Source organism: Antechinus flavipes, chromosome 1 (assembly GCF_016432865.1).
Source record: "Antechinus flavipes isolate AdamAnt ecotype Samford, QLD, Australia chromosome 1, AdamAnt_v2, whole genome shotgun sequence".
Taxonomy (NCBI): Eukaryota; Metazoa; Chordata; class Mammalia; order Dasyuromorphia; family Dasyuridae; genus Antechinus; species Antechinus flavipes.
In genome coordinates, this window is record NC_067398.1 from 303,511,911 (window position 1) to 303,532,587 (window position 20,677).

At 34.1% G+C, this 20,677-nt stretch overlaps 1 protein-coding gene across 1 annotated transcript in view; it reads right to left on the reverse strand.

Annotated features, from left to right (window-relative positions):
* The window catches only part of PMM2 (phosphomannomutase 2), a 31,642-nt gene that overhangs the window by 7,227 nt on the left and 3,738 nt on the right, over window positions 1–20,677 (reverse strand). The window contains exons 2-7 of the mRNA XM_051963631.1: window positions 16,226–16,337; window positions 15,347–15,423; window positions 14,649–14,740; window positions 13,012–13,111; window positions 12,770–12,845; window positions 5,381–5,496 (exon numbers count right to left, since the gene is read on the reverse strand). Of these exons, the coding sequence (XP_051819591.1) occupies window positions 5,381–5,496; window positions 12,770–12,845; window positions 13,012–13,111; window positions 14,649–14,740; window positions 15,347–15,423; window positions 16,226–16,337 (573 nt within the window). The remainder of the gene's footprint in view (window positions 1–5,380; window positions 5,497–12,769; window positions 12,846–13,011; window positions 13,112–14,648; window positions 14,741–15,346; window positions 15,424–16,225; window positions 16,338–20,677) is intronic.

Consider the following 20,677-nt stretch of genomic DNA (forward strand, 5'->3'; position numbering starts at 1 on the left):
CAAAGGAGGAGCAGGTGAAAGGGAGGCATCTTAGGACTGAGATTCACTCAATGATTCAACAGGTAGTAGGTACCTATGATGAGTTAAACACTATGTGCTCATTATGGGATGTACAATGAGTTAAAAATGACAATCCATAGCCTCAAATTTACATTTTTACAGAGGGCAATGCAACATGTATCTAAGTAAGAACAATAATACAAAGCTAGGTATGATTATTACCAAGAAGAATACCCTACAAAGTGCTCTTGAAAACTGTAGGGGGGAAAGAACACTTTCAGCTGAGGGGAGATAGGAAATGCTTTACAGAAGAAGGGAGTAGTATACGACAGGAGGCTTGAAAAAAAGTAAGAACTCTGAAAGGTGGAGATGATATGGGAACCAGGAGGGTACTGTCTATATAAATGCATAGAGAAAGGAAATAGGGCACTGAGTTCAGAAAACAAGTTCATTTTGAATGAAATGTGTATGAACAAAAAAGAAAATAAATTACAGTTGGAAAGGTAAGTTGCAGCCAATTATGGAGGACCTTAAATATTGGTTTATTTTATCCTATAATCAACACAAAGTCAAAACAGTCTGTTATGGTCCAAAAGCCTCAAATGTGGGCATTAGAATTACTCAGTGCTGCTGGAATCGGATTAAAATGTAACTAGGAAATATTTAGAACATAATGATGTTAATATATGTTAGTTCACCTAAAAATCTATGGAATTTGCATGGTAGGGTAGAAATAAGCTTGTGTAACTTGTTATCAATGAAAAAATGAAAAGAAGAAACAGGATGAAAATATAGAATCCAAAAAACATATATAGCCAGGAAAGTCATGTAGGTTGGTATTATAGCAAGAGAGGAGTAGTCAACTGATAGCCCATATTCCCATATTCCTGTTGGAACAAATGAAACGTCAAGAGATCTCAAGGAAGGAATATAATACTTAGTAGACCCCAGTAGAAACTAGTAAGACACAAACAAGAATCACCTAGGATGATCTTTGAGGTATCACCTGCATCAATGAGATCATAGACCAACTAAAGATCTTAGAATTTAGGAGAGCTTTTTGAAGTGATAAAAATTACCTAGGTCTCCTGAAAAATCTTTCCAAGAAAGTCTGATTGGTACATCTTGTTAATCTTGCTACCTTTCTCTATAACAAGTAAAGATATTTAAAAAAACCAGTTCAATGATCTTAATACTTAAAATAAAAGGTTCACTAAATGTTTCTTCTTGATGATGTTAGTCTTACTAAAGAGAATTTTTTTAAAAGTAGAAATTCATCCAAAAATCAATTTCCTTTACCTTCTACTGCCTTGGTTTACTTATAGCTATGCATTTTACTTTGGACTTTTCTGCATTTTGAAGGATTAGGCTTGTTGGTTTTGATGGCTTTTCCAGCTCTAATTCTATTATCTTATGTTCCCATGATTATATATGTGAGATGAGGGAGAAGGAATAAATTAACCTTAAGTTACAAATAAGGAAAATTAGGTGAATGGTATTACAACAGAATAAAATAGTAAAGTCAGAGAAGGAATAGTGTAAGGGGAGAAAATAATAAATTGTTTTGTTTATGTCACATCTGGGTCACTATGAGGATATCCAGATGGAAATGTCTTAAGGGTAGCAGGAGAAAAAGAAAATATAGACTGAAAAGTCCAGAGAGCTAGATATGGGAATTGTTTTTCTAAGAGTGGTAGTTAAAGCCACAGGTACAAATGACATTACCACAGCATCCTTAGTGTGGAGAAAAAAATAGAGGGCCAAGGATAGAAGTTTGTAGAATGTCCACATTATGGTTTTGCAGGAATAAGTCAAAAGAGACAACGGAAATCAGGCAGAGAGGTAAATCAGCCCAATATGGTTTCTGAAACCAACAAAGAGAATATCTGGGTAGTAGGGGGTACTCAATAGTGTAAAAGAATCGGGGTAAAAAAAAAACACCACCTGCTTGGATTTGGCTAATAGGAAGGTCCTGGTGACATTAAAGAAAGCAAGAGGTCAATAAGCATTTATTGAGTACTAATTTTATATGGCAGGCACCATGGTAAGATGTTGGAGATAAAAAATAAGAGGAGAAAAACAGACCCTGCCCTGAAGGAGCTCACATTCTATTGGAGATCTCTATACAGGAAGTTTCAATTGTATCAAGATTGATTGCAAAGCGGTCAAGGTGAGAGTGGATATTGAAGAAGTGGAGGCAATCAAGTATTGGTGGTATTTTGGACAAATATACAACTATAGGTAGAATGGAAAAGAAATGCTTAAAAGTGTTTTTTTGTTTTTGTTTTTGTTTTTTACTTTTATAATGAGAAAACCTCAGCATACTTGTTGGCTGGTGCTTAAAGAGGCATATAAGGGAATGGTATTAAAAGCTGAAGGATTAATTTTGGCAAATAGCTGGTGACATTAAAGAAAGCAAGAGGTCAATAAGCATTTATTGAATATTAATTTTATATGGCAGGCACCATGGTAAGGTATTGGAGATAAAAAATAAGAGAAAAACAGACCCTGCCCTGAAGGCGCTCTCTTTTCTATGACCAGTGGAAAGGAGAAGCTGATGCTGATAGGATTTATAAAGGGGGCAGGAACTGAGCCATGTTCACATTGAAGTAGAAATTTAAGATGTTTGCAGTTTAGTATGTGCATGGGGAGTGGGTTACAGGCAATTTGCAGTCATTGTAAGGAGGGAGCTAAGGAACCCAATTACAGATCCTGATGGCTATGGAATGAAGGATACAGGGTTTGCAAATTGAGGTATGGGTAGTACTTAGGTAGGAAGGAAGGACTGGAGAGTGGCAATGATCCTAATATGGGAAAGGTGAGGACTTACTGAATAATAGCTAGAAAAAACATTTGAAGTTGATTTTTGTTGGTCTCAAGAATTAGATTCTAATTTGTCAAATGGAATACACAAATGAGACTTTTTCTGATGAAAATTTGAAGGCCATCTTTTCCCCAAAGTAAGTTTTTGTACTCTTAACAAGTTCCTCCATTCTTCACTATGAAAGAAAATGACATTTAGTAGGCAGGTATGAGTAAGCTCCTTAAGAGTTACTTAGCATCTGAATAGAATATAATTATACTTCTAGTTGTTTTTGAAAAACAGAAATAGCATGAGATCAGATAGTGACAGTTTGCAATGGATTTTTAAAATGGAACCTATTAAATGAACATTATCCTAAAAATGATTTCAATAACCAGGTACAGCAATCTTATATAATTTTTTTATTCAATCATAAAGAATATAAAGTATACAATTTTATCTATACGAATACACATCATGAGGACGAAAAGAACAAAACCCTTCTAATTTAACTTTACCAGAAGGTACTCTATAACATGCTATCAAATATTCTTGTCTAAGAGGCTTTTGTTACCAACTATATGGGCTTTGGAGAAGTCACTTTAAGCAATTAAAAAATTTTGTGAATGCTTAATTCATGCAAAATACTGTGTTTGATGATAGACATCAAGAAGTATGAGATGTGGTCTCTGCCTCTAAGAAGCTGATAATTTATAATTTATTCAGAAAGACTGGGGTTCTACATAAAAAGTTAACAATAAAAATCATGAGAAATGCCAAGTTTGTAGTACAGACATTGCTAAAGGACTTCAGTGCAGAGGAGATCCGGAAAGGTTTCTTAGAGATAGGGCCTGAACTTATTCTCTTAGGAAGGGTTAACATGATCCTCTTCCCCACCCTTTCATCCTCAAATCCCTCACTCATTCTCTGCAATCCTAATTCATATTATGGTATATTGAAGCAGTATGGTACAGCAGAAAGGACCCTCAAGTAGATGACCAAAGTTTTGGGTTCAAAGTCCTAATTCTGCCATTAATTAGCTATATGACTTGAAGTAAATTATTTTCCTCATCTATCAAATGAGGGAATTGGACTAGATAATAATTCACATGTTTTCCAAGTTTATCATTATATGAATTGTCATAAAATCTAAATTGGTAAAACTCAAGGGATGAGGCTTTCACTATATAAGCTGGCTTATTTTATCAGTGACTTATATTGTCAATGACAAAACACTTTATAATGTCCTCACTTCTAAGACAGGACACCAACAGGATACAAACCCAGATTTGAAGGTAATGCATTCTGCCAAACCACATTCCATTAACCCCTTTGCCTTCTCATATTTCATACTATTTGCCTTAATGTCAAGAAAGTAAAATCAACTATTACTATTTGAGAATAGTCTGGAGAATTATAGATTATGAAAATGACTTTATTATATATTGCAAAATAAATGATCTCATTAAAACCTTGGACATATAATAGACTGGTCTGCTTAACAAAGGATATTTCTAAGCAAGAATTAAATTCCAAAATGGCATATACTAAATGCCAATCTATTCTTTTACCAGGAGTAGAGGATATGGTTCATGGGCTGCCAGCCTAAACAGATAATTTTATTGATAATGTTTAGTGGTGATACCTTAGTATAACCTTCTATACCAGAAAAATAGGGTGTTTAGGATTTTGGGAATTGACAGTCTGGGACTGGGAAGTAAGGTGAACTCTGGATTGTTCTTTCCTCTTGCTACATAATTTTGGTTATTTTCAGTCACCACCTATGCTATCTTTGGTGTGAGTGCCATATGTAAAAAAACATAAAAAACCAAGAAAAAAATGCCTGGCAACTCCTCTAAATAAGATTCTCTTCACCTTCTTGCCAATATATGACTCAAATCATATCTTTGAAGGAAGGATTTCAAAAAACAGTTTATGCAAATGGAAGCAAGGTACAGTAAGAAGTATATTGGGAGTTACAGAGCTTGAATTCAAACATTACCTCTGCTACTCAATACTTGTACGATTTTGGGCCAGATACCTGACCTCTTTGGATCTGGGTTATCTTGGTTGTAAACCAAAACAGTTGGACTACAATGGTCTCTAAGGTCCCTCCTTGTTCTAAGTCCTATGCAGTTTTTAAAAAGTTACAATTTTTTAAAAGCATACATACAGACAGGATACAATTTTTATATCAAGCAAACCAGATTGGCTAAAAGCAAATTTTCAGCAGTAATGGAATTGAAACAATGTATTAAGTAATTTAAAAAGGGCAACATTTAAAGATTAAAACTGAAATAGATCTAAGTTTGCTGCTTCTTCCTACAATGGAAATTTACAAGCCTTAGCTAAAAAAGAATGTGCTTCACCATTCCCTTGTGGCCAGAACTATGTTTCTAGGAAAATGTTTAGGAATGGGTGAGACTAGCATTATCTCTAAACACTGCAACAAACTCAGGGGAATGATCAAGTATTTAGTACTTCTCATGTGGAGAAAGTCCATTTGTTCATTTTTTTCTTCCTTTTTAGAGGAGAATACTAAGAATAAAGAAACTGTAAAAATACTTTATTACTTACTGGCATGGTTTTATCTCCAAAGAAATAAATTGTCTTATAGCCATCATTTTCAACAAGTCTCAGACAGTACCTCTTATCCCATCCATTAGGAAACACATCAAAGCTTATTTGGCCTCCTGCATAAAAGACGGAGAAAAAGATAAAAAAAAAAAAAAAAAAAAAAGGTCATTGAAAGGTAATCTTTAAATAACATAGAATTTGCTATTCTACTTAATTTTTCAATATTTTACTTTCATTCTGATGAATGTAACTTAATATTTTGATTTAAAATTCCAATTTTCACAAATCTTTCACTTGCTTGGCATTTAGTTGGGTCTTGATGAGGAAGGGTCAATTCAGGGAATTATCTGCATGTAAATGCTGCCAAGCAAGTAGATAGAAGGAAGTATATTTATCACAAATGTGATAAGAATGACATGGAACTAAGCATACCTTGAGGCTTAAACACCTCAAGTTGCTGATGGCTTTTAGGGAGAAAACGTCTTATATACAGCTTAAATTGTTATAGAAAAGAATGAGCTAAATCAGTAAGCTCAAGTTTCTGGTTTAAAACCACAAATTATTGATTTAAAAACCACAATTTTTTTTTAAAATGAGGAGACAAAAATGTTTTATGAAAATGTTCATCTTACTGATATTAGAATACTTAAGCACCAATTTTAATCAATTATGATCCCTATTTCTAGCATCGTTAACTCAGAATTCTTATTAAAGGTTGGAAAAGAGAGCTATAAGTAATGACTAATCAGCATGACATGAGAAAATAACTTATTTAAAGACGCTGGCATTTTTTATTAAAAACCAGTTAAAACATTAAAGTGTTTTTTTCTGACTTGCTCCACAGAATTAAATCAGGTTCTGATATTCTGACCAAAACCAGAGAAGCAAACCACTACAAATTTTGCTCAAACCAACCTCATAAATGAGAACTTGTGCTTCCTGTTTCTGTGGGGGAAGGAGCAAAAGAATGCAGATTAACTAGGTGAAGTTGAATTTGGAGAGGAGAAATGGATGAAAATTTGAAGAATCCTTAAACTCAGAGTCTGATTGAGAGTCAGCTTCTTAAATTGTAAGAAAGCAAGATCAAGGATAATTAAAGAAAACATACAAGGATTTAGAAGACTAACAGAATTAGGTAGTGGAACATGAAAGGGTAGATCTAAAAAGATTAAGAAGGCAGTAGTTGGCAAAACAAGGTAAAGTAAGGAAAGGATAAAAAGGCAAATGGAACAAACAAAATTTAGTAAATCAGTAGAATGGACTGCTAGAGAAATGAACACTAAAAGATTTTAACCAGGAAGAAGTATAAGTAGTTTTAAGGACAACCATGATGGAGAGTAGGAGAAATCATGCAGTGACTTGTACTGACTGGTCCACTTTTGTTTCTGCCACACTAGAGTGAATTATCTGTATTCCAAGTGTAGGCTGACCTTCCTCCTTGAAAAGGTGAAGGACCTGGGAGAATGTCTCCTCTACACCTCCAGGTTAAGGAGAAGACATTCTTAAAGGAGACAAAAAATTATTCAATGGGAATAAAAGTGTTCTGGGGTGGAGGGCTTGGGGGGCTGATCCTTGTCAAGATAATGAAAAAAAGGAGGCAAAAGTGTACTATATAATCAGACCCTAAAATCAGATTTTAAAATAGCTCTTTTTAAAGAGACATGAACTGGATGCTCTGAGGTAGAAGCTGCCTGAAGAATGATAGTCACAGAATAAATCAGGTGAGAGATTAAGAATAATAATAATAGTAGTTGGCCATTTCCTGCTCAGGGGCAATGAAATTCCTGTTTAATTGCTCTGATAACAAGAGATTTGGGGGTATGAATCCGAGACATACATATTTTATCAAAAATAAGTATCCATTTTAATGATTCACATAGGCACAAATGATACTTCCAGCAGGAAACCAAAAAAATATTGCCAGCACTTATGAAATATCAAGCAAAAAACTAAAGACTCCAAGAATACAGGTTATATTCTCCTTATTTTAGTTTATTAAAGAGAAAGGATACAGAAGAGAACAATTAGCGAAGTGAATAGGTAAGTAACAAGGTGTCTGAGGATGGAATTCAGATTTCTAGACCAAGGGGTAAAATATAAGGCCAGAAGATTATTGGCTAGAGATGGAGCATACTGAACAAAGACTGAAAAACAATGCATTTGCTGAGTATTTTGCAAATCTATACATAGTAACAAAGGAGAAAATAGCACTTGGGCTACTCACAAATTCATAGGATACAAAATCCAAGTCAATGGATTTTGGCCTCATGCATCTTATTATACATGAAAGTCCTAAATTCAGGCAATAAACTGGGAGAACTAGAAATCCTAATGTAAAGAGACAAAACTGACCAAATGTGCATGGTGGGATGACATCCATCAATGGATTATGGCTCTAGATGGGAATATTTTATGTAAAAACAACCCCCTCCCCACACACATAGGTAACAGGAGGATGAGAATGGTATAATCAAAGGCTATTCATGGGGGAAAATCTAGCAACCAGAGTTCATGAGAAAGAGTATCTGGGTGAAAGTGGCTTTATCATTGGCATATACTTATATTACCAGGACAGAAAGAGGGAATAGATGAGTTTAAAGATAGATTCTAAACCTTTCCAGCATGATTTGGAATATGTGTGTGGCGGGGAGGAGGGGGGGAGAGAAAGGGGCAGGGGAGAAAAGGAAAGGAAGGAGAATGCCTTCCAGATTTTGTGCTCTACCTAGTATAACTTTTGAGAATTCTGGAAGTCACTTCATGATGAAGCATCAGAATAAGTTTTTGAGCAAAATTTCTGTAAAATGGGGATACTAATCCTTGTCTTTCTGGATAGGCAGGCAAGTGGATACAAGGGGAATAGTGGTAGAGGAGAAAGCATTGCACTTCTGGAGCCAGAGGACTTTGCCTCAAATTCTACCTTTGCCACTTAACTGATTTTAAGCTTCTCAATTATCCTCAATTGCAAAGTTATGAGGCTGGATTGACCTTTAAGATCCCTTGTAATAAATATATAATTCAACGGTTTTTTGGGGGTTTTTTTGAGGAAGAAATGAAATGACAGTTTTTTAAAATATAAGCATTATACAATTTTCAGGTGATATCTTTAAAAGGAAGGGTTTTTAATACAGATTATTAGAAAAAGTTCAGAGATGCAAAGCTATCTAATAAGAAGGAAAAAAGGAAGTAATCGGGTATCTACTTTAACTGATAAATATACATATACATACTTGATTCAAAGGAGGAGAAAGTGTCTTATGCTTTTTTAACAGACACTAAAGTTAAAAGTACTCTATGATTTCTGGTAGAAAAAATAACATTTTGGTTACTATTTCTGTTCAAACAGGTAATTGTCAATTTGTTTGATCCCAAATGCTCCAACCTTTGACATCTATTCATTCAATAAATGAGGTCTATAAGTAGCTTTTTGAGTATGAAACATATTTCTGGTACTGGTACAAAGAATACAGTGATAGGGAACTTCAATTATCCAGACTTCTGCTAGAAATTTAGCTCTGACAAAAAACAAATTAATGTCTTTTTTATTAATCTCAATGAGTATTTCAATCTTCAAAAAAAAGCAGAACAACCAACAAAGAAATTCTTAACAGGATCTGATTCTCATTAATAGTAAGGGCTGGCTGTTGGGATATAAATAGTGGCAAGCCTCAGGTACATGATCATTCTTTAAAGATTATGATCAAGGAGAATAGTCTGACATCGTAGATGATTTTTTTCCTTTTTTTTTTTTCTGAGGCAATGGAGGTTAAGTGACTTGCCCAGGGTTAGGGCATGTCAAGTGATTGAAACCACATTTGAACTCAGGTCCTCCTGATTTCAGGGCTGGTGCTCTACTGCACCACCTAGCTGCCTCGAGGAAAAAGGATTTCAAAGGATTCAGAGAAAAGGTATGAAGGATTTCATACACTTAACCTGGTGATGATAGCCATCAATGGATTATGGTTCTGGATGGGAATATTTTATTTAACTACCCATACCCCAGATAGGTAGCAGAGAGATGAGAATAATAATCAAAGTCTATTCACCTGAGGAAATCTAGCAACCAGAGTTCATGACAAGTTAAGTCATGTCTAGAGTTTTGGGATACCCAAGTATGAAATATTGAAAATACAAAAGAAAATGAGATTTCTCTGAAAAGACAGATGTGGATGAAGAGTCAACTCGTGAATCAATTCATTTTAAAAAGAAATATACAGAAGATGGAAGTGAAACCAGAAACAGAGATAACAACTCAGAATGAGGTGAAGTTGGCAACAGAAAATAAACAGAAAAAGGTTTAGGTTTTTTTAAAGCAATAAAAGAAAAAGGATTATGGAAGAGATTAAAACTTTGCTTTGAGTGGATGGGATAATAGCTAATGTTTGTATAGTGCTTTATGGTTTGCAAAAAGTGTTTTCTCATTTGGTCCTCACAACTCTATGAAGTTATTCCCATTTTGCAGATGAGGAAACTAAAGAAGAGAGAAGAGAAAGAGACTTGCCTAAGGTCACACAGCTAGTAAGTGCCTGAGGCAAAATTTAAATTCTGGTCTTCCTGACTCTTATATCCAAAACTTTCTTTCCACTATGACCAGAAGTATCAATATGGCTTGCAACACTTTAAAATGTAATTGGGAAGTATTTAACAAAATGGGTCTTTTATGTATGGCTTAGTGGTCCTGTTCCCATTTGAGAACAGCAATATACCCCCTCAACACTCTGGAAGATGAGTGAAAACCAAGAATAGGTACAGCTGTTCAAATCTTATTTTGTCCTTTTTTTTTTTTTTTTTTTGCAAAGGAGGAATAATTTTATACGGGAAACAACAGAACAAAAATAATTTGTGAATGAATATTTGAAATAAGCAAGATTGACAAAGTACCTAGTTGACCTTGATCAAGTTATCTGCTCCAGATTTGGATCCAGAATTTACTGGGATCTCTGGCTGCAGAATCAGTATCAGTGGTATTTTAAATATCATGGAAAATGGGAGAGCTACAATGATTGGAGGACAAATGTTATGACTTTTCAAAAAAAGGAAAGATTCTTTTTTTTAAGGGCTTTCTCCTTTCAATTGTAAATTTTTAAATGCTAAAATCCTCTTAACCCAAAGCCTGAAGTTTAACCCAATTCCAGCCTTATCTCAAAGGCACAATTATCAATAATGTGACTTTCCATCTATACTTTCTCCTTTCAAATCACTCAACATTTTGGGAGTCACTGAATTTCAGGTCTAGAGTTGAATGTAGAATCAAAATCCATTTATTTCAACTCTTCATTTGACAGATGAGGAAGCTACTACCAAGAAAGGTTATGTGAGTTGCCCAAAGTGACAGTGTCAGTAAGCACCAGAGAAAGGATGTAAACCTTTCTTTCTTGTAATCCACCTGACCATGTTCTTCCTGTAACCGAATCCCTTCAATGGCTCTCTACACTCTGAGTAAGGCTCAGAATTCTTATTCCTGGTACTCAATCTTCCATAATAATCTGGTGCTGAGCTATTTATTTTTATTTCCTAACATTTCTCTACATCTATTCTACCCTTAGGCCAAAATAGCTTGTTGCAGTTTTTCATGCACAGCCTATTATTTCCCAGCTGCTGTCCCTTTGTTCGTACTGTTACCTATCCCTGATGTAGATACTTCTGGACTTAGGAAAATAGGAGCTGCCTCACTGTGATTTGCTGAATTTTTATGTCTTCTTGATGAGACATCTTGATGAGTCCCTTCTTGATGAGGGTGTGGTCCCTTTAATATTCCTTTCTTTCTGATTCCCAACCCCTCCTAGTTAATGTAATTATCCATCAAGGATTCACAAATCCTGGTCCCTTTGAATTCCAATAGATCTGAGCCAACTTAGGACTATACCCACAGGCCCCTTTAGCTAAATCTTCCATTATAAAAGAGCCAAGCTGGGACCCCCTCTTGGCAGAGATTCCAAAGATGCCAGTCTTAAGCCTGGCATATCAAGACCCTCTGTTCACTGGAACTCTGTGTCCGGTGCCCTTCTTATCTCTACCTTCACCTATTTCCTTAACTATACTTTAACTTTACTTCCAAACCCCATAATAAACCTCTTTTATCAATCTAGCTTTTCCGGCCAATAAATTCCTTTATTGGGAACCCTTACCCCACCACTAGACTTCATTTAACTCCATATCCTTGAGCCGAATCCAGTGGGTTGCAGGGGGCCTCTATTTGACTCCCTGTATCCAGAACCTGCCACCAGACCTCAATTAAACCCTAACTTCATTTAGATTCCCCATATTTAGACCTCATCATTCTGAATTTATATTTGTGGATAAAAGAGGAATAAATAAAACTTTAAAAAAATTTTCATTTTCCTGATAATTCCCCATTTAAATTTGCCATTTCCCGTGAGCCTTATTTGATTCCCTCAGTGGTTAAAATTACCTTTCTTTCCTCAGACTTCTAATCTTTGCCTCTCTTAAGAACTTATTTCAAAAGATTCTCAGTTCCTCTGGTGTGAGTCCTTTCTCTTTTATATAAGCCATTGCCCATCCATGCCTTAGTACAGTTTTCTATGTTGTGACTGCCAAAAATATATATATCTGATGATCAACTTCTAGTGATAGTGTATCTGAATTCGGCTAAATTGTTTCTTGGACAATGTTCTAATGTGCAGTGTGGAGTAGAATTTGTCAGAGCTTGCATTCTATAGACATAACTTTTGAGAACATAAGGTAAGGGTTCTTAACTAACTTTTTTTGTGTAAGGAACAATTTTGACAGTCTAATATAAACCCTATGAATCCCTTCTCATAATCATGTTTTCAAAAGCATAAAAAAAAATTACAAAGGAAATCAATTATATTGAAATATAGGACCCTATCATATATGATTACATATAATGAGACTTACTTCAATACTTCAAGGATCTGTGACTTCATCTGTATATCTATTTCCTCTCAAGCAGATTACTAGCCAGTCAGTGAAGATTGCTATGAACGGAAAATTCATCCTTCTGTATATCAATCTAGTAATAGGATTTTTTAAACTAACAAGGCCAGTCCTTGGATGATAAAACTAGATCCATAATTAAAGTCTTTCTAATTTGGTGACATTTGTCAAAGTTTGTGATTAGCTAACATCTTTAAGCATCCAGGGGGTCACTTCAGTGACATAATGAAGGAGGACTCTGGTGCTTTCAAAAATGTTAAAGCATATTTTAGTTACATGTGTATGCATCACATCTTCCTACTAGACTGCAAACTTTATTAGTCTAGGAATGTTGACTTATCTAAACTTTGTACCTCAAATGGTATCTATCTAGTCCATTGCACTGTAAACAAACTGGAGCTTAATATTTCAACAATTCAACAAGATCTGGTAAAGGGTACCAAAATCCCAAATAAGTTTTAAAATAGAAAATACCTATAGAAAATGTAAGACCCTTTCCTTCAAATGTTTTCTGCAGATCAGTCACAAATTTCTGCCTTATATTTTCTTTCTGTGCAGAAAAAACAAAAAGATGTAGGTTACTAAATTAATTTGATTTTAGAAATATAATTTTAAAAGAAATGTTTTCCTCACTTATTTTTTGGTAACAAAGTAATGCATCTTAGCTCACATTCAAAAGTATAATAGTTGGCCAAGGACATTTAAGAAAGACTTACTTTATCCAGTTCATAAAATTCAAGTCGTTCTTCATGGCTGCAGCTTCTTCCAATAGGGGATACATTTAACATTCCATTCCGAAATTCAATGAAAGTGCCCCTAAAGAAAGAGATAAGCTGGAGGAAAGGTGCACTGAGAAATACGATCTAGGCATTTTCTAATTGTAAAAACAAAGCTGAGAATGTTGGGTTAGCCTGAAAATAGTCAAGAGACTATTCATGTTGATGAGATGAGGACATGCCAACAGGAAACAAATTAATGTCTAACAACATTCAACTAAGGATTTAAATTCACACATTATACTTGCAAAACTACAAAATAGAATTTGTTGTGAAGTGCTAGGTAAAGAGTAGTATTACTGATATAAGTACAGATAATACCAATAAATATTTGAATAAAAGAACACAATAGATATGCCTAGAATATGGAGTTTATTTCCAGATTGCTACTTTATTAGAGACTTTAAATACACTGCTTTTTATTAGAAAAATGGCACAAAAACATTCTTGGAATGTCTTCTAAGCTTTGGTAATAAATGAGAAAACCAAAAACATCCAAGGAGGGATTAATCCTAAATTAGAGTTCCAAATTTACAAAAATTCATTTTACAGGCAGTAAATTATGACAGAAGACTAAGTTTTCCAGGAAATACCCTGAATTTACCTAAGATAAGTAATTCTATATTTTTAAAATTTGTAATTGGAAAAAAATCTCATTTCATATATGTTCTTTCAATATCTATTAACGTACAAGCCAGATTTTTCATTACATGAAATAAATATTGGTCTATAATAAAATTTCCCAGCAGGAATTCCTTTTATTTTTTCATAGTCTGATGTGTAGTCTAAATAACTCTTTAAGTGTTGCCACTAGCCTCTTAAAAGAACACTAACCAGAAGTCACCTAATGACAACTCTCAATTAAATAGATCTTTTTCTCTTGAACTTAAATAAGCCTTAATCAAGACTTAGTGATTAAAAACAAACTCCAGACATTTAGCCCAATAATGGTTCTGATTTTAACTATACCTATAAGAATCATTTTGAGCATATACTAACCTTTAGTTATAGAGGCTATAAAAAACTGGATTCTCAATGTTCCTGCCAAGATCACTAAATTATAATCTGTTATTGTGGGACAAGAGGTGATGTGGTGTGGCAGATAGAGAGTTGGTCTCAAAGTTATGAAGGTTTAGTTCAAATTCCATTTCTGACATATAATAGTTATATAATCATGGGAAAATCACTTAACCTCTCAGTAGTCTTGGCAAGTAAGAGGGGAAATAAAACAAAAGGTACCAACCTGCCTACAATATTAGAGAAAGCTCCCAATATCAATAAAATCACAGGTTCAGGTCCATTTCTTATTGTTATCCTTACCCCATTCTGGGATATACTTCATCTCATTCTGGGAAATACTTTATCATTTGTTCCAGAATTAATTAACAGGCTTTCCTACCCTTTAATAGTCTAAATTTGCCCTAACAGTATAGTATGTCTTGAAACTCAAGAGGAAGTTTTCTGATTAAAATTAGTACTGAGTCCATTAATAATACTGGTATCTAAGGCATCAGTTTTTCACTCTAGATGGAGAAGGCATATTTTGAGTAAGCTAAAAAGGACATATATACACCCACCTCTTCTTTGGCAGCTTAATCTTGGCAATATAACTCAGACAATAGTTGATTAAATCTTGGATTAGCTCTTCACCCAGATGACCCTGAATATTCTAAACAAAAAAAAAGACTTTGGAGTTACCAGGTTAAGTATGTTTCATTTCCCAAATAGCTTTCCAATCAACTAAAGTTGGTATATGACTATGAGACAAATGTTTATGAGGTTAATGTATGTCATTACTACCTTTATTCCTTTAGTTTTCCCATGATAAAACAGTCATATTAATCAGAACAGTGAGTTTATTAATCAACTGTGTTTTCTGCTTTATAACTCTGGATTCTATTTTCATGGGCTTACAAATGCCTCCCAGAGAACTGTAAGACTTATACCTTCTTAGATAATACTCAGTTAAAACTTCCAATGAAATCAAAAGAGGAAGCAGGTTACAATATACACTGTCAAGTAATTCCCAGAATCCAAGTACAACATATTACCACTTTCCCCCAAATTGTCATTTTAATTTACTTGTTGCTATAGTTATTTATACTAAAAATTACTACAACATGTCTAAAAAGTCATTAGAATATGCTATTTAAAGTCAGTCCTTATATTTCCTACCCTACCATTATTTCTATGGCTATCATCAAATTTTATTTTGGAAGTTGTTACTATATAACAGTGCAAAAAAAAATTTTCGGAGACTCTGAAACAGACCTACCTGCTTACACAGAAATTTGCCATCTTTGTATGCTACCAAACCATTTTCTGGAAAGACGTAATCATATTTTTCAAGCACTAAAAATAAAAATGAGTAGCAAATCATAATGCAACTTATTTATGTTTCTATTCAAGACTGATTTTTAAAGACTACAAATGATGAGATTAAAAGAATATAAGCCTAGGAATTAGGAGGATTGGCATTGAGTTTGGGTTTTGCCACTAGCTATAATAAAAAGTTGGGTCAGTTCATGTCTCATCTGCTTCCTCATGTGTGAGATGAGAGGCTGATTTTGGAAGTTTTAAAATTCTGTGATTACATGATGATCCATCCCCTAATAGGACCAATTTTACCCTATTACATGACACCTGAACACAACATTCTCTTGTTGTACATCCTAAAAGATGGTAGGATTTTTATTCTGTAACTAAGGTCTGGCATAAGAGAGGGAAAATATGAACAGACAACACAACTGAAAAGGCAAATTTACCCCATTAATTTTTGTCATTTTAGAGATTTAAAGCATATTAGAATACAATAAGAAACACCAAATGATGGAGAAAACAGTTACTTTCGGAAGATAACCTTTGATTCTCAAAATGATTTTCAGTCAAAAACTACAACTTGATTTATCAACAGGAATTCAAATTATGCCTAGTATGTTGTTAGTTTAAGGTGACTCCACTAATATTGGGTACAAAATTTACTTACCTGCTGGTAATTCCAGCTTATAAAATAAGCTGTTTGAGGATCCACTATATGGAAGGTCCAGGATTAAAGATATGCATATGTCTTAATATATATTTTTTACATAATTTTCTCAAAAGAAATTAATATTTTATTAGGATAGTAATCATTAAGATAGTAATCACTTTTTACCATTGTCTCCCAATTGCTCTTGTACTTTGTCAAAGTCTGAGCCTCCAACTACTCCAATTTTTATCTTCTGCCTCAATTTTTGCAGAAAGTCATCCATTTCTTTAGTGATTTTCTGTATATTAAAAAAGAAAAGACAAGCCAATTAAAAACAATAAGGCCATAAAATTAAAATCACAGAGTTGTATAATTTTTTGTCTTTTCAGGCCCAAATGACTTTCTTTGGTAGCAAGCCTGAATCAAGTAATCTAACATTGCCACAAAGGAGGAAAGTTTACAGCTACAATGACAAAAAGGCTTTCTCCTCTTTAATGGGCTCAAATCAAATATTTTAATTTCAATTGTAAATATTTCAGTGTTTCTTAATGTAGGTCACCAGCTCAAATAGCCCAATCAAGTCACCTAAAACCCTAAATCAAAATAAAACATAAAGAAAAATTTGCTCATACCCACATTAATGTACAACAAAATGACTCTAATAGTTCAAACTATCACATTGCTTTTATCAATTATAAAATCAAAATGTTTACATATTTCACACTTTCAAAAATTTAAAAAAGTATAAAATTCAAATCTAATATATAAAACCTGTAGTTTAAATATGTAAACAGACCGATGGATAATTATTTTAAAATTCAAAATGGTATTAACTGTGTATACAGTATTTATCTAAAATCAAGTAAAGGCTATGAAAGAGAATGCCTCAAGTACTTTATTCTGCCATACCCAGATTAGGAAGAAGCAAAAAAGTTAACCCCTGTTGTCAAATATCAGAAATTCAACATAATTGTATGATATTTGTCATATCTTAATTTCTCAGCAACATAATGAACTAAATCACTAAAGCATATATATGTAAATAAGTGGGTGATGGAAGACAAAGTTTATTGATCAGACTAAAAGCAACTTTTGTACAACCACAATCTTTAGGTAAAATGCTAGATAACATAAAAAGTTTTTGTATAAGCAATCACTTTCATGTTCTAAAATAAAAATGCTTTATGTGGAGAAGCAACATGTTATATTAGAAAGAATGATGGATTCGGAGTCAAGAGACCTGGATCTGAATACCAGCTCCAACTAATATTTTTTAAGTTGAATGATCACAGGGAAGTCATCCAAGCCCTCTGTGCCTCCATTTCCTCATGTGTAAAATGGGGACGAGATTTGCTTTTACTATTTTACAGATATAGTATAAGAAAAGTGTTTTGTAAACCTTAAAGTACTACATGTAAATTATTGCTGATGATAAAAAAAAAATTCTCACTATCAATATAAAACAATGCTTTTAAAAGTCCTTGCTCATTTTTGGAAATATTTTATGCTGGCACAGGGCATTAACCAACTAGTGTCCAAATTCTCCACAAGGTACAATCAGAAAACAACTGAGCTAAATTGCTTAATGATATGATTATAACTTCAAGTAAATTATTTTCTACTTTTGTAATTTGCCAATAATTATCTTCTATTGAAAATAATAGTTCTATTAACAAAAGATGGATTCTAATAACATTCTTCACATACTACAACTGGACAGGCCTCAGAAATCAGTTGGCCCAATATCTTTATTTTATAGATGATAAAATTAGAGAGATGAAGTGATTTGCTTAAAGCCCATATAGCATTTCAGAAACGGTGTTAGAATTAAAGCCCTGGATTTCTAACACTCCAAGTGTTCCTTTCATGCTCAATTCTTTATTTTGCCAGGAACTTTATTCCTAGAGCTAGAAATAATTTATGAAGTACTGGTTGTGTTTCAGGTTTGTTGGATGTGGCAAAATTATATTACTGGAAAAAAAAAACTGTATGGGGAATCTTGGGGCAGAAAGGATAAAATGGACTAAGAAAAAGCGTTGGAAATCCTATATTCCGGCAACAGAAGGGATTGAAGGCATTAGATCTGAAAAGAGAAGGACTTGCCTACAACAATGCTATCACCAGGGAAGATTCCTGATCCCATGTGACAGAGGACATTGAACTCTTCTAAACAATGAAGAGCAACTAAAAATATATAGACTTTAGGAATAGCATTCTTTTTCCCAGAGGAATAGGAGGCCATCTGGTGGAGAGAAAAAAGAACTAGTTTTCCCTACATTTTCTTACCTGTTGGAAGGGATCTTAGAAATTATTTGTCCAATCCCACATTATACAAAGGAAAAAACTGAGGCTTCCTAAAGCCAACAATTTTAAAAAATGAAGTGAAAATCTTTGATTCCATAATTACTGACAAAAGGCTAAATGAAAATGGTGTTTGAAATAGCACAGGAAAACTCAATCATAAAAAATATTAGTGACAGAATCACAATATTGCAACTAGGACCTCAGAAATTCTTTTATAGCTAAGCAATGAAATAAAATTAAATGACATTTCAAAGAACTGAAAAAATGAACTTGTTCCCCTTCTTTGCAGAGATGGAGGACTATGGATGTGGAATCATTCATACAGTTAGAGTCAATTGATATATTGGTTGGTTTTGATGGGTTGCTTTCCCCCATCCCTATCTTTTTCATTCTTTGTTACAAGGGATGGCTTGCTGAGTGGTATTATAAAAACAAAAGATATCAATGAAAAAATATTTAAAAGAAAATACATGGACTGGAAATTATGAGTCATTTTATTAAGCAGAGATTTGTAGCAATTGCATTTTCTGACTTTCAGCAAAGAGAATATAAAGATTATTTTATTAAAAATGCTTTTGATAAAGTAATATTCATTGATAATATAAATAATACATATAATATAAATAATAAATAAAATGCATAAATATAATATGCCCTTGGAATAAGAAGACTCAAGTTTGATATTTTTGCTCTGATATTTAACTGATTTAAACCTTAACTCAACTTATGATTCCATTTCCTCATCTGTAAAATGAGGTTTCAGTTCACTCAGGAAACATTTATTAAACATCTACTATACCTGGGAGTGGGGGTGAGAGGGAAGGGGTTGGAGGTGGGTAAGGGAGAAAAAACAATGTAACAGTTGACAGAAGAGCTGCCTTTGGAATCAGAAGACAAGGATTCAAATAATTCTGACATTTGGCTATGTAACTGCAGGCAAGTATCTTAACCTCTCAGCATCTTACAAATCAAAAAGCAATTGTCCATTTACATTAGCAAAAGGCCTATTTTTACTGGGAGTTTCTTATATCAATTAAATAATTCCCTATCAAAAGAAAAAGGGAAAAAATATTAAAAAGTAATCCGTTTCTTCAAGGAATTTATATTATTAAATAATAAAGTTGATCTTTCTTAACTCATGGAGTAGATATAAGGGGGGGAGTTCTATTATTAATATTTATAATCCCTATCATCATGTTTTTTAAATGATATATCCTGCTTCAATTTCAATTTTCCCAGCTCTCTGTCTTCCAGACAACCACTTCCAAATAATTGGAAATAAGCTGCAAAAATTTTTTCTTCTGATATTAACTATAATAACATGCAAATTTCAGCCCCACCATCTACCAAAAAAAGTGACTTGTGATATGAATGAGGACAATATCATACAAAGGAGGGAATTTACTCAAATATAACTTCTTGGAGATCAAATGTATCTTAACATTCTTTTGTATTTCAGGCTTCCCCCACATTAGTACAACACAAAAGAATTCAATATATGCAATACAAGGCACTCATTAAATGTTTTGCTAATGTAAAAGTGTCCATGGGTCATGAGACTTAGGGTCCTAATCTGCCATTAACTGAAAGATCTTTAAGAAGTCACCTACTTATTCTGTACTTCTGTTTCCTTACTCAAATAATGAACCTGCATCCAGCCATTCTGGAGAGCAATTTGGAACTATGCTCAAAAAGTTATCAAACTGTGCATACCCTTTGATCCAGCAGTGTCTCTACTGGGCTTATACCCCAAAGAGATACTAAAGAAGGGAAAGGGACCTGTATGTGCCAAAATGTTTGTGGCAGCCCTGTTTGTAGTGGCTAGAAGCTGGAAAATGAATGGATGCCCATCAACTGGAGAATGGTAGAGTAAATTATGGTATATGAATATTATGGAATATTATTGTTCTGTAAGGAATGACCAGCAGGATGAATAGAGAGGACTGGTGAGACTTACATGAACTGATGTGTAAGAGGCTCTGGACCTGACTCTCCTGGAGTGAGTTGATACGCCTTTGTGTCAGGCCCACCCTAACCCGGATCCCTGGACTACCACGCTGGCACTGCTGGCGTGGTGGAGCCTGGACTGGTTGGGGGACAGGGGAGGCACAGTAAGGTTGGGCTCTTCCTTCGGGGAGGGATTGGGGAGGACTCTCTATCCTGATTAGTGTACAGCAAGGAGGAAGGAAAAGAGCTATAAAAAAGCGGCACAGGACGGTTTGGGGAGACACGGCTGACTTGTAACACCAATAAACATCATTGCATTCTATCCACCTTGGCTCTCTGTCTGGTGATTCCCTCCTCTCGTCTCCAAGAGGAGGGCCAGAGATGTCC